At 34.4% G+C, this 15,634-nt stretch overlaps 1 protein-coding gene across 1 annotated transcript in view; it reads left to right on the top strand.

The window, feature by feature from the left end:
• Positions 1 to 11,774: 11,774 nt before the first annotated feature.
• The window catches only part of LOC123658898 (probable phospholipid-transporting ATPase IM), a 41,009-nt gene continuing 37,149 nt past the window's right edge, over positions 11,775 to 15,634 (top strand). The window contains exon 1 of the mRNA XM_045594188.1: positions 11,775 to 11,964. Within this exon, the coding sequence (XP_045450144.1) occupies positions 11,775 to 11,964 (190 nt within the window). The remainder of the gene's footprint in view (positions 11,965 to 15,634) is intronic.

The following is a 15,634-nucleotide window of genomic DNA, read 5'->3' as shown; positions in this document are numbered from 1 at the left end:
TGATACCTTAAGATACTATAATATTTTATATCCAGGTATCTTATGATAAAATATTATAGTGTCTTCACCGTGTGTGACGCCCTTAAGGGTATGTACTCGTCAATATGAGAGTTTTATTAGTTTAACGCTGACGTACTAGATGTCAACTGCGACGCCTGTTTCGATAAATTATGGGAGTAAATACATAATATTACTTGACAAAATAAAACAATATATTTATGTTACAATTATTTGTAAAAACAAGTAACGTAATTTATAAGATTACCTTGGTCCAAGATAACGTTTTGTATATAAATGTCAACATGAAATAAAAGAAAAGATCCCATTTTTCCTGTTTTTCCATCCTCGTTTATTAGGCACGTTTCCATTCGACAAAATCGTGGCTAATTTAATGACGATAGCATCTGCTATTCAATTATTTTAATAATGACATTTTAAAACGAGTACGTACATAAATATAAAAAAAAAAACGGTTCTATATCCATGAAATTTTAAATAAAAATGCTTTTAGAATAAATTAGAAGATTTGTTAGTTCAATGAAATAATTATATTTAACTAACAAATAATTTATTTTATAAACTTTTGATACTAACGAATCAAAATTTAAAAAAGCTACATACATCACGCAAGCACCTTGCAACGTTTGTTGTTTTAATTTTAATTGTTATTTATAATGTACTAAAGTAAGCTATGAAAATATAAATAGAAAGCAATCTACGCTGTGTCGAAAACATGCAATTCTAAGGACTATTCATGTTAGGTACTACTAGCTGTGCTCGCGACTTCGTTCGCGTGGAATTTAACAAAAAAGTTATTGTTCAGTTCGCAGAGTTGTAAAATAAATAGATTTATAAAATAAAAGTACCCCAAGTTACTCCTTACTACATCAGGTATCTGCCAGTGAAAGTCCCGTCAAAATCGGTCCAGCCGTTTCAGAGATTAGCCGGAACAAACAGAAAACTGTTGCTTCAGCCTGTAATATCCCACTACTGGGCATAGGCCTCTTTCCCCGTATAGGAGAAGGATCAGAGCTTAATCCACCACGCTGCTCCAATATGGGTTGGCGGATATATTCCGTACTATGAGTAACGATCGCTATCAGGTGTATATAATAACAACCGGAACCGACGGCTTAACGTGCTGTCCGAGGCACGGTGGGGAGACCCATAAGGACTGCACAAACACCCAGACTACGGCAAACACCTGTCGGGCCAATACAAATGTTTGTCATATGCAGGGATCGAACCCGCAACCGCCAGCGCAACAGGTACAATCCATGGCTATGACCGTTGCGTCAACGGAACAAACAGACAAGACAGACAAAAATGGTAAAAACTGCTATTTTGGAATATGTATTGTGTATACATCCATATGCACTTAGTAAAAAGCGGTTATTTTAATATTACAAACAGACACTCCAATGTTATTTATTTGTATAGATTGGTGGCAAAGTAACTGTGGGGTTTCTTGCCGATTATGCTATACCGAACTTCATTCCGAATTGGTGGTAGACGGAAGGTGTAAAGCTGTATTTATAATTATTAAAAACGAACAAAATTTTGATGTGTAAAATAATGGTTTAAAAGTGCTTTTAAAGCTTACTGGAATAAAGTTTACATTCAAATAATTAAAAAAGTTTTACACACAGTACAAGGATAAATCTCTATTGCCTATGTCATTACCAAGGTTGAATTATGCGTACTGTGATAATACATGACGTAATTTCAGGCCAGGAAGCCTGTAAGACACGGTAATGAAACTAGCCGATATCGAGTAATGAAAAAAGTATGTTGATGTTCATCGATAAATAACATCAATTACCGTAATTACAGTATGTTCTTACACGTTCATCCCTCCGATTATAGGGATGAGTTTAGTGTTTGCTCGTACCTCGTATATGACTTCAAACTAAGGAAGAGGCTCTCAATTCGACTGTATTTTTTATGTGTGTTTTTTCAGAACTTTTGACTGACCGATTTTGATGATTTTTTTTTTCATCAAAAGGAGGAAAGGAATTGAGATGTGACAAGTACTTTTTGAGATATCTCTAAAATACGTATTTACTTGACTTTTTTTTATGTCCATCTACGTTTTATCACTTTTAATTATTATTATTTTTTGTTTGCGAGCAAACACAATTACTCGTATGTATATAATATATATATTAAACAACGCGGGTTTCAGTACCTTTCGTTAACGCTATGCTCCAGCTGTCTCTAAATTAGTCCAATTTATAAAGCTAATATTTTATACTGGTTAGTTGCGTTTTAAACTGCTGCTTTAACAGTTCAGTATTAGTATCGTCCCTCGCGGTTTCACCTGCTTAGAGTGTTTACAGAATCCCTAAAATCAGTTACATTCAATAAGTGTAAATTTTGGTCCTAATGTAATATAGTCTTCAAATACTATAAACAATCAAATAATGGATTACCAACTCGCACAAGTGCAGTGTGGCAAGTTCATATCCACAAATATGTTACTTGTATTGCAGTTTTCAGTGAGGAATTCAGTCGTTTGTTTTACTTATCGAGGTTTTGCAATAATTATTTCATACAATGGACATAACAGACGGCAACTTAGTCGAAACAAGGTCAGAAGCTACGCCGTATAATACGAGTCTTTGATGAATTTTACCTTACAGATAATATTCATACAAACATGTTTAACATATACTAATACTAGCTGCATGGTTACGGTAGTAAAGAATATAGCCACCCACTCTCTTCCCGTGGGTGTCGTACGAGGCGACTAAGTCATAACACAGTTACACTGCCACCTTGGAGCTTAAAAAGCCGACCGATGGCGGGATAACCATTCAACTGCTGGCTTTGAAATACACAGGCCGAAGACGGGCAGCAGCGTCTTCGGTGCGACACAGTCAGCCCTGCGGTCACCAATCCGTCTGCCCAGCGTGGTGCCTATGGGCAAAACACACTATTTTTGGCACGAACTTGTGTCCGGCAGTGGACTGCGATAAGCTAAAGTGATGATACAGGTCAAACTACTTTTCTTTTGTTATAAATGAACATATAAATAATAAATACCTAAATATATAAATAGATAAATATGTATTAGCTTCATAGAACCTAATAACCCTCAAAGCAGAAAGCAAGCAAAGCTGTGCAAACTACGCAACGGGGCTAGTCATAATACTTCTTCAGTAAAATAAAATCAAAATACCGTAGAACACAACATATTTTTTTGACTAATCTGTTTCATTGAAGTTTTTAATAGCCTCGCGAAAAGTTGAAGCAGATTGTAGTTCAAGGCAAAAGACTTGATATGTATATGATGTCACTGGTGAATATAGAAGGTCCTTGTCCCGCATCTATTAGGTTAATTTGTAATATTCAAGTACACTAATAATATAAATTAGATCTATTTGATTATGCAAGCTATGTGTTCTTATTGTTTATCGACTAATTCATTTATTTGATATCGATTATTCATTTCGCACCTAGTGACGATTACTCCCAGACAATATTGTAAGAAATAATTTCTTAGAAACGATACGATGATGACCAAATGGGATAATTAATTCTTTGTTTTATGAAAAAAAGGTCACTTAGTTTTAATTTAAAACAAATTTTAAAATTTATTTTTCAAAAGACACTCCACTCCATCTGTAAAAAACTGGACTAACTACGAGACGTGAACATTTCTAAACAAACTTAAACGTTTGTTGTGCAATTTTGTTTTAATCTATTTAAATTTATTCTAAAATAATGTATATATTAAAATACAGATAATATTATGAGGTAGAATAATAGATATTTTGCGGTGTACATTTTATATTTGTTTTTGCATTTAATACAATTTTATTACAAAGAATCTCTTTTTGTCAACTTTAGTTACAACGCTTAAAGTCAATTTCGTTTAATGATACCTTATTTTCTACTTAAGTGACGTTGACAATATAATAAACAGTTTATCTCATCCGTTGGAATTATACTGGTATGAAATAAATCTAATGATTAGGCGGTATAGGAGTTAATGGTTAAATCTCTCCGTAGATTAAATTATCTGTTTATATTGGCGCTGTAAAGACTCACATAAAATACGTCACTTGTTTGCAAAGGTAACATACACCTTAAGCTTTATAACTTAACTAGTCGCGGAGTGGTAAACGTCGTAACCTAACAAAGGTTTCATTTCGTTTATATTATGTATTTTGTTTCATTTATACCTTATCAAAGTACGTCTGATAGATTTAATATTAGTTTAAATGTTATTGTTAAATAAGTAAATTCAAATAACTAAAAAAAGGTCCGTCATCGTTCTTCTTAATATATTTTTAGTTATAATGTGTATGAAAAACATACTTAGAGTAAGTAAATACATTCAAGTTTTAAGGAAAAATATAAATGCAATAATATATGTGCAAGTAACAACAAAAAGGAAATAAGTTTAGTTAAATTCAAACGCAGCCAATGGGATTACGAGTCAAGCGAGTTACAGCCTTACGCTACGATGCTCTTACAGACGTTGATAAATATGATTTGCATAATTTGTTATTTTATTATGTACTAGCATGCCTGACATCCAATGACGCATTCAAACTGTAAGGAAAACGCGATTAGTTTTTCACGGTTTTCTTAATTCTTCATTTGACAATTCCATTTTTTTATCTAGTAACTAATTTAGAAAAAAAGTTATTTTAATATCCATAGATATAAATTGCCTATAGCTTACTCTTGTTATTCTCTCTTATACATCAACATTAGGCACGATTATAATTAAATAAGGAACTATGTTGAAACTTCAGCTTTAGCCAACTATGTGTATGTAAATAGATCAATTAGATAATCTTGCTATTTATGCCGGTGTTATTCGCACTTAGTATATACTGTAGAGAAATAACAAAATCCAGTTGTTACAAATAACTTTATTCACATTTGATATCTTCCACTTAACACACCTTACTTCAACTTTACTATTACAATTTCTTTTCCGACTTCTAGTCTGTACCGTTGATATAAGAAGACCGCACTTTTTAAAAAGCCAATAAACTATTTATAGCCAACGAAAGGAAACAACTGCTTTTGACAATCCGTATTTAACAAATAATAAAGGCAATCTTCTTAAACAATTATTTGCTTACAATAAATAAAATGTAAATACAAAATAAATTGGATTTTACAAACAATTCATTAAAAAGTAAACACAGATCCATAGCACCAAAAATAGTCAAAATCACTGCTTATTGTAAATATATTTATTTTTATAAAAAACATATAAAATATTTTCAATTAGAACAAAATCATTACAATACTTTGCTAAAGATCATTAGAGTAGCTTTTTTTGAAGCCATTAAGTAGAGTACCCTTATTAATAGTTCTTATAAACATATTCTACTCGAAACTACTGGATCTTAAAATTCTTGCGCTAAATGAATGCTACGTTATCATTGAGTGACATAAAATAAAGATTTTAATGGGAGTAAACAAAACAGCCAAACCACGCGTGTAAAGCCGCGAAGAGATCTCTTGTGCCTTTTGTTTGGTTTATGCCAATAGCCAAACTAAAGAAACATGTCTATTAAAATTATAGTATGTTGTGTACACGGTTCGTAACGATATCGACGCTGTCGTCCGTTTATGACTCCATAACTTCTATCCGACGGATATTAAGCGACGGAGGGTAGATGACTCGACACGAATATTATGTGAACATTTTACCCTCGCATTTTAGAAGCACTGATATGTAAAATCAATAGATGACATCCGTTTAGTTGTTGATTACGTACTGAAACGTATTGCACCAAAAAAGATTAGTTGAACTGAATATAACCTGTTTGCTCGATGTATGGTGTTCCTTACTTTAAAATATGTATGTCATCCAGTACGGGGCTTATATAAACAATGGTGCCATCTAAACATTAAAATGCAGAAAAGGGAACTTCTGTTATGTATTATCTGCGTCTTGGATACAATGGATGGATCAAGCAGAACATATAGTCCGAATAGTATTGAAAGGAGTTTTGTACATCAAAATAAAAAGATGGTCTCAATTCGGCTAAAAAAACTCCAGTTGTTTTTCACGTAACTTTTACGTGAACTGCAAATTGTTCCCAAAATAATTAAATAATTTTTAATTAAGTGATTATATGTGAAAGGTTGGACAAACTTGAATTTGATTAAGCCCACAAAAATATTTTTAATTATCTTTAGCATATCGTTTGCTTTACGCAGTAAAGATATCTACGACAAGACAAAGTCACGGTCTGTTTAAGTCGGTAATTAATTTAACAAAAGAAAAAAAAAACATTTATCAATAGGACGCTTACAGATGCTGCGACGTAATTTCATGAAGAGTACTTATCGGACGTGTGATAGCGACAATATCAAGCAGCGCATCTCAATTGTCTCAATCAAGTTTAATTGTCTCATTAGAAACTGCTTGACGGTCTCTGTCGTTAGGTCTGACCACATTACCACTTATTTACCTACGACCAATCTATTCTATCTTTGCCAGTACGTACCTACACTATATTTTGTTGCGATTTTAGTTTTGACGACTTGTGAGATACTCAAAATAAGGAACACGTATACAAAAACTAAATATATATAAGGAATCGTTATAGCTGAAAGAATCGTATTAAGATTTGAACATCGACAAGAGGATATCGTTGGTATAGACGTTGTCGATTGTTTTATATAGCTTGGTGGTTTTCGAAAAATATAGTTATATTTAAAACAAAAATATGGAAAACTTTAAAGACTTACGGATCAATAAATATATAAATATTTGGTCAGTCGTTTTATATTTAATGGTTTTGATCTTGTAACAGAAGTATTGAATTAAAATATCTTTAAATAAATGAGATTTCTTTAAAATATACTTTTAATAATAAAATAGTAACAAATAGATGTTTTGAAGTTTTCATTTTTTTGTACCTATACAATCGATACTAAAGTCAAAAATATGTTCTGTAGTTGTAGTTTGTCCGTTTGTCTGCATATAAAAATCTTGTTAAAGTCGCGGATATAAGTAATCGTAATATAGTTCGCTAAAGAGCAGTAACGATCCAGTGAATCAGCATGTGTCGACCAGAAACACGCGCTCAAATCTGGAGTAAAAACTGATGAAGTTTCAAACGTAAAACGTTCATTTTAAATGCATTTCGGGTTTGGTGGTAAAGAAAAACATTCGGCTGCTATTATGTTCAGTTTTAAGTTATATGTTATATACAGGCATCTCTCAAGCCTCAATGAATCAGTGAATTATACCCCGGTCTCCCACCCATCTCTTCATATGAGAGGACGCTGTTACTTGCTTGTTCTTCTGTCGGTGCAGTACAGTATTTACAAGTAGATCTCTTGTGTCGTACAGCCTTAAATCTACAATAAACATTGGCCGCTAATTTAACACCGTTCCGTTTTTTTAAACTTCCAAACAAGAATATTGAACTTTAAATTTCACCCAAACAGTTGTACGACTAAACAATTCAATTACTTTAAGCGCTTTATTTGACCTTTTTTAAGGTCATACTGGCTGTAATCACGAAAATGAACTCTTTGTTTTTATTTCTTTACAGAGAATTGAAGTGCAAGATTGGTTCGCAGGATGCCGATCGCACCGCGTGGTCCTCCGCACGTTTCGATACCACCCTACCGCCTGCAACTCCATAGGAGACCTATCTCAACCCTCAAGTGGCCTTAGATAATTTAAAGTGTAACTTTTGTACGCCTCTTTTATACCGACCTAATAAGTTTAAGTAGATACACAGTGTTTAGTGTTAAGTGTCGCGTGAGTGTATGTTTATGTGTGTCGATGGTGCGGCCGACATGGGAAAGTCCTCGGCGAGAACACATGGCCAAGGTGAGTGTGTTGCCTAATACCTATTTCTAACCGTACACCTGTCTGTCTCTAAGGTCGTTCTAGAAAACTACTTTACATTATTTTAAGTAGTAGCGGTAAATGTAAGTCATAGTCAATGAAAAATATATTACGATCGATCGTGATTCGAGATATTAGACGTTATTCAATTATAATATAATTATAGTTGTCATCGTATCAATTTATTTAATATTTTAATTTTAATATTTGTAAATTGTAATTGTCATCGAAAAAGTTAGCCGAATTATTCTAGGGTCATTGCATTCCTAGCAATTTTCGATGTTGGTATACTTTATTTCTGACTGCTTCAGTACATTGAATTTTTAATATACTTTAATGCAATGTTTTATGTTATCCTATCACCTCTTACGATCCTTGGTATCCTACTTCAGAAAAGAAGCGGGATGTTCGTCTTTTTGTATTTTTCGAGTGAGTTCGTCTACATTTTTAACCGACTTCCAAAAAAGGAGGAGGTTCTCAATTCAACTATTACATCAGAACTTTTGACTGGGTGGAGCGATTTCGACAAATTTTCTTTTAATCGAAAGGTGGTGTGTGCCAATTGGTCCCATTTAAATTTATTTGAGATCTAACTACTACTTTTCGAGCTATATCTAATAATGCGTTTTTACTTGACGCTTTTTTCGTCGACCTACGTTGTATTATACCGCATAACTTTCTACTGGATATACCGATTTTGATAATTCTTTTTTTGTTGGAAAGGAGATATCCCTAGTTTGGTATCATGATAAGGAAACCAGGATCTGATGATGGGATCTCAGAGAAATTGATGGAAATTCGTGAAAATCCGCAATAACTTTTTACTGGGTGTACCGATTTTGATAATTCTTTTTTGTTGCAAAGAAGATATCCTTAGTTTAGTACCATGATAAGGAAACCAGGATCTGATAATGGGATCCCAGAGAAATCGAGGGAACTTCTTGAAAATCTGCAATAACTTTTTACTGGGTGTACCGATTTTGATAATTTTTAATTTAATCGAAAGCTGATGTTTGTCATGTGGTCACATAAAAATTTTATTGAGATCTGATAACTACTTTTTGAGTAATCTTTGATAACACTTAGTTACTTGACTATTTTTTCGTCGATCTACGTTGTATTATTCGTCGATGTAATTGAAGTCGGTTATTTTTCGTTTGCGAGCAAACACAATTATTTTTATTTGTCCTCGATCTTCTTAGTGCAATATGAATGCGATACACAACGGAAGTCGATATTAAAGAAAATAATATTTGTAAATAATATGTGGTGTCATGGGATACCAGGTACAATAATAATAAAAATAATAATAATAATAATAATTCAAACTGTTAAGTGAAATAAAAAACATGTCTTTATTTAGTTTTGTGGACAGTATAAAATTAAATAAATAATTAAAAAAAAGTTTAGTAATATTTTAGTTTTACAAACGTCATATTATATAGTCGTGTGACTGATATTACGTCACTTCCGTTATATATTTTTCTTACGGTTTTAGTATCAATTTTTTTTCAGTTTGGTCGCCCAGCTAAATGTCAAGCCTTGCCGTAAGGAACTTCGTTCCAAAAATCACTTCAGTTTGATTACACTATAACTTAAATTAATCTTAAAAAAATGTAAAAAAAAAACACTAAATAAAGAAATAACTGCACTTGTGATGATGTGACAAGATCAAACCAACGGAAGTTTATGTAAAAAATTTCCATGATGAAATAAAGGCAAACCGCATTAAATTTAGTAGGTATAGCAGATTTGTCTGAACAAGCACATAGACAGATACAGTATTGCAGTCCATTGGTATCATAAATACTCAAAAATAATTTAAACAAATAATTTGTCTCTCTAAATTACTTTCTAAATCAAAAGCCTTCTTTTCTCTAAAGGCGCTTAGTTTTTCAAGTCTGAAGAATAATCTGCCACACTGCTCACTCAAGATTAGGCTAATAATTTTCCTTGACAAGTGAAACGATCAATATAAAATGTTTATAATAATAACGTGACAGACGTATGACGGTCCAGACAGATTTATGTCACCTCCAAGGCATCAGTTCCGTAAGAACAAACACCCAGACTAAATATAAATATTTGTAAAAATACAAATATCCGCCTAAAGCGGAAATCGAACGCTAATACGGAAGTTACATCACAACTCCACCAGAGCGGTTATCAGATTTAGATTATACGTTAAATGAAATTTAGGGGATAGAAGTTTTTTTGGATGCTAAAAGCTTAACAATAATGATACCTATAGGTATACAAATTGTCATTCAGTTAATAATGTAATTAATGTAGAAATGTTGTAAGGAACTGATATTGGTTTGATTCTACTCGGAACACCTCAGTCCTAAAAGCGCCACCCGTTAACTGGTGGCAATTTATGGTAACAATTAATAAAGTGGACTTAAGGTTCAGCAGAAATCTGTATTGGCGATTCTAGACTGGTATTGCTCTTTGTTCTGGCTCCTTATATGTGGACCTCTTAGGGGAATCCGAAGATTTTGTTTTTGCGATTATTGATGAAGTAGTATAGCATCAACATGATTTTGTAAATTTTCCATTGGACATATCAGATGTTAATGTGTTACTCTACATTTTGTCTACACCATTGTTGAAACTCAGTATGTAGATAGTTGAAACCACAAATCAAAACGATCTGCTTTTTATATTTTACAAACTGCGTCTCGCGGCCTGCGTAATTACCGATCTCGTGGGAATTTCTAGATAAAAAGTTATGTGTTATTCTTAATCACCAGCTTCATTACAATCTATTTAGTAGTTGCATGAAAGAGTAACAAACATCCATCGAGCCTCACAAACTTTCGGATTTATAATACGAGTATTAGTACGATATTTCGTCCAAACTCTAACAAGATTAAAACTTATAATATGCGGGTAACATAACACAGCTACCATCAGTTTATATTATACTAGCCGACCCGTGCCCACTTCGTTGGGTGTTAATTATTTTTGTGATGCAAATATATAGTAAAGTTTTCATCTCGCTCGTATTTCTCCGACTTGATTTACATATACTATTATTTTTCACTGAAGTTTTTGTTTAATAACAATAAAATATAGCCTATATCACTCCTGAATAGTGCAGCTTTCTGTTAGTGAAGGAATTTTCATGTTCGGATCAGTATTTGCGAAGATTACCCCCTACAAACAAACAAAGTTAGAAACTTTACCTCGTTTTAATATTAGTATAGATTTTTAATCGTTCTCTGCGGTTTTAATGTCTAGGATACGGATACTTGTTGAAAAGAGCAAATAATAATTATCTTTGTCACGAATAATGCTTAATGTTTTAATTTAATCAACTAAGTGACCAAATATATATATATTCTACCTACTAATATGAGATAACTAGGTGGAGAAATAAGTGTCTGATATTGAATAAATTTAATAGTTATAGTTTTTACAATCGAAAGTTCTCTTAAAATATTGTGCTACGATTGTACAGCAAAGGATAACGAACCAAAAATGTGAAGTAATCTTAACTAGTATCGAAACTGGGCACGTACAAAACCGAGTGAGTCGTTGGTTATTCTGGTGGGATTTGTAAATAATAAGAAAAATTAGGATCTTCAAGTACATATAAACTCGTTGAGAGCATCATCGCTCTCCATTGTAAGAGTATATCTTTCTTGTTTGATTAAAAGAAGAGAGATAACTTTTCGCGGAAAATCATTTTCTTTCGCTGTTAACACTAGATTAGGCCAGGCAACACCAATTTACATTGTGTATATGCGCGCGCCGTCGCGAGGGCGCTAGTGTACGCCGAAGAGGAGTATCGGTTCCGCGGCGAGCCGGAGCGCGCGTGTAGAGCCCGCCACGATCTGTGGCGCGTGACAAGTCCGTGGAGCTCGCTCGGTGAACCGGCGGCGTGGCCGCGCGGAGCGGAGCGCGGCATGGCGCGGCGGTAGCGGCGCGGATGTGCGCGCGCTCGGAGGCGGTAGAGCTGGAGGTGCTGGGCGCGGAGGGCGGCGAGACCCGCGTGCCACCGCGCCCATTGCGCCTCTCACTGCTCGAGCTGCTCGGCAAGCTGGTGCGCCGCGACCAGCCAGCCGCACCGCGCCGCCGCACCAGGCACAACCATCGGTTTCGCACATTCGTGTCATGCGGTCCGTATTTACTATTGTATTTCGAGAACCATCCGACGCTTAGTATAAATGTTAATTCATAACTAGCCAATTACTACATTGATGCGAGACATTACGTTTAGACTCTTTAGCGGTATAAGTATTGACTTATTGTCCTCTTGCAATAATGTAGTAAGTTAGTAATTTGGGCTTTTACGTTTTTTTCTTTGAGACTATAGATGTTGACTGAGAGCTTGTTATGATATTCTCTTGTTATTATAATTTCTTGTAAAATATTGCACAATAGGCAAGGTCGGAGTCGGCGCGCCCCCGCACGGTCAACGGCCGAGGCGGCGGCGCCGTAGCACTTCGCGTATGACCTAACGTGCTCACTTGTTATTGATTAACTGTCAATATTTTGCTTTTTTCAAACAATCATGATTGTATTAGAATTATCTGAAACCGAAGCCATTGCCACAAAAGATTTGCATTTATATTTTTTTTTATTTAATAATCCAGATTCGGATGAAAGTTTTCTATGCCGTTACCAAGTTACAATACTGACAGATTTTACAAAATGGTTGTTAGGTTATGTCAAGCTTTACCCGGTGGCTAACCAGTTCAATTCTGTTTTGTTCGGAGTGATAATGGATAAAGATTAAGAACACGTATCATCCAAAGAAGCCTTATAAATTACGTAGTATTTGTATAGATATTTCAATGGACGCTTTTTATGGGATAATTGTCAAGACTGGCATTTAACTCAGCTTATATGACAGCTGCAGTAATTCAGAAACACGTTTTTCATTTGTAGAAACACTAAAAGATTACAAAGTAGACGAGATTACATTGATAACTTTGAAATTATTCTCTTCGGTTCATCGAATCTAATTCTGAATATTTTTTTCAAATGCCGTTTGTCTCGACTTTTAATTTAAGAAACACACTATTTCATTAAGTGATAAAACATAAATGGTTTTTCGATAAATAATGTAAATAATATTTATCGTGGCGCTGGTACTCAAAACGCGGCGTTATTTGTATTACGTAATGTCAAAAATGAATGAAATCCGCATCGCATTTTTGCATAGTAGCATTCAATGAATGAAGGCATAAGCGTGGGAGCTCCGAGTGTACTTCGTTCCACCAATCATTTTGCACGGCGCTGCTAAATTTAACAAACAGTTGACTTTTATTAATTTCGTTTGTTATGTTCGATTAGCGAGACGTTATTATATAGCAAAGCTTATATGATATAGCAAAAAACTAAAGTGAGACGTACATGATATAATGTGAGAAACGTGTCCTGTCTCACGCGTACTAAAATACCCAAAAATTGAAACTGCATCTGTTACAAAGGTGTAATTTGTTGTAGTTAATTCCTGAATTGATTTTCATTATCATTTTAATTTTACATAACGTATGTGTTGAAATGACGCACAGCCTATAAAACATCATACTGTGACATTGATCTATAAAAACCCCGTTTAAAATAATTGATGAATATGGGTGGAAAACCTCAAACAAAGTTTCTTGGTATTATTCCGCATTTAATAAATTAGTGAAAGTTACAAAAAAAAATTAACAGTTTCGATATAAAGTAATTTAAAGTTTTAAATGGAATACTGTAAAAACAAACATTAAAGTTTTAATTGCTAATAGCGTACTGAGTAATAAGAAATGAAATCCTTCTTTTATTTACCTTTAATTAAAATAAAAACAATAGCAGATAAGAAAAGTAATGTTGCGTTTTAAAAATAAATGCTTATTTTTTATATTCGACAAAGGTCTTATAATCTGGTTTTGTTGACTCGGTTATTAATTATATTTTTGATAACGTCAGTTAAACCAATAAATTGGCAATGTCGACGGAACAGTGTGTGACACATTTTTATTTTAGAGCGAACAAGGTACGCACTTTTAAACCTCAATTTTGTGTGATGTAATTAATAACGTAGTATGGGCTAACACACTTTGATAAATTATCGTATTTTCCGCTAACACCATGAGAATATTTCAGTGTTGTAATGAGTATTTTTTATTGATTTTGACTTTTGCAAAAGTAAGTCTAAACAAAATGCGTTAGTTATCTTTAAATTTCAGATACTTGTATGAAGTGTGTGTATATACATGTACTAAAATGTGTGTATATAAATGCATGATGATCATTGAAAGTGAAACTCTCCAGGAAGTGTTATTAACTATAAGATGGAGTGCAGATCGATCGTCGTCTCCGCGGCGCCTCCCCCGCCTAGACGCTCTAATAGCTATCACAATAATAGTAAACACTTTAAATACACCCTTAACGACCTCTTTTATTTCAACTGCTCGAGTGGAAATTTTAAGTAGCGGAACTAAAAAATACGTTAGTAGTAGTTGAAGTTACGTCAAAGTGCTTGATGTTGCCTAAATATTTCATACAAGCTGCGTCTCGCAATTTTGCTGGATTAATTTAATAATGTGTCGATTCTGTGAAAAATTTTGTGCTAAAAACTAATGTGTATCCATAGTTTTTGTATCATTTTAATTTTATAACAATAAAAAAAAAATCTAAAAAGATAATAAAAACATCTATTCATTCTTTCACACATCCATCCATCCAGCTATCTTTACATATTTTTGCAAATTTAATATTATTAGGAAGTATCAATCGAGTTACATCCGTAGCCCTCCAGTTTGAAAGTTTTTAATTACTAATTACTCTAAGCGCTGGCCTAGAATTAGAATGGACGCAAAAATAATTGTATAGCAAAAAATCAGTTTTACAATAGTTCACGCTAATTATTTTGAGTCTTATAGTTAAAACTCAATTAAGTTTATCGTTTGCTATTTCAAAATGAAACAACAAACGAACTTTCAAAATTTTGCTATTTTTTATTTACACTGTCTTTAAAACTTAATAAAAGCATTTCATTCCTTTAAGCTACCTCTAAGCGACCACCGGCTGATATGGGGCACTCTAAATATATTCCTCCGAAAAGAGCGGGCCCGCTTGATGAAACCTACTCTCCGACCTACGCTGCCCCAAATACTATGTGGATCCGAGCAGTTCCAATTGCAATTCCAAAACCGATTCGATTCGGTGGAAACTACTGGTGACGTAGGCTAGATGACCGACAACGTGGTGAAGACGGTGTGTACACTGGGTCGCAGACACTTTTCGCCTACGAAGTCAACGAAGCAGTCCAAATTTTCTCTAGAAGCCTTGGATCTGATGCGGTGGAGGCGCGAGTTGCCCTCTGCTTCGCCAGAACAGAGGGCTCTTTCCAAAAGGATACGGAAACTTGTTCGCCGAGACCTCCGCTGCTCAAATACGAGAGAGATTGCTACTCTGATTGAGCAGAATAGGGGGTCCAAAGTTTTCCAAAGACCACTGGGTAGAAGCCTTCTTGCGAAGCTTAAAAGAGCGGATGGCAGAACCGTTTGCTCGCGCCCTCAGATCCGAGAAGAGGTTGAGAATTTTTATGGACAGCTGTACTCGTCGAGCGCACGCATATCTATGACTTGGGACACTGAAGATCCAAGGGCACCATTGTTGCAACATTATTCAGAGTGTATCCCAGACTTCGAAGAAGATGAGATTAGTGCTGCGGTCGGGCAGCTTAAAAACAGAAGGGCCGCGGGGGATGACGGAGTTACCACTGAGCTCCTTAAAGCCGCAGGGCGACCTGCCCTAAAAGCCTTGGCAAGACTCTTTAACACCGTCATCCAC

The sequence above is a fragment of the Melitaea cinxia genome, chromosome 13, assembly GCF_905220565.1.
Source record: "Melitaea cinxia chromosome 13, ilMelCinx1.1, whole genome shotgun sequence".
In the NCBI taxonomy this organism is placed as follows: domain Eukaryota; kingdom Metazoa; phylum Arthropoda; class Insecta; order Lepidoptera; family Nymphalidae; genus Melitaea; species Melitaea cinxia.
The sequence above is the reverse complement of the archived record's forward strand: the minus strand, read 5'-3'. Positions and strand labels throughout refer to the sequence as shown.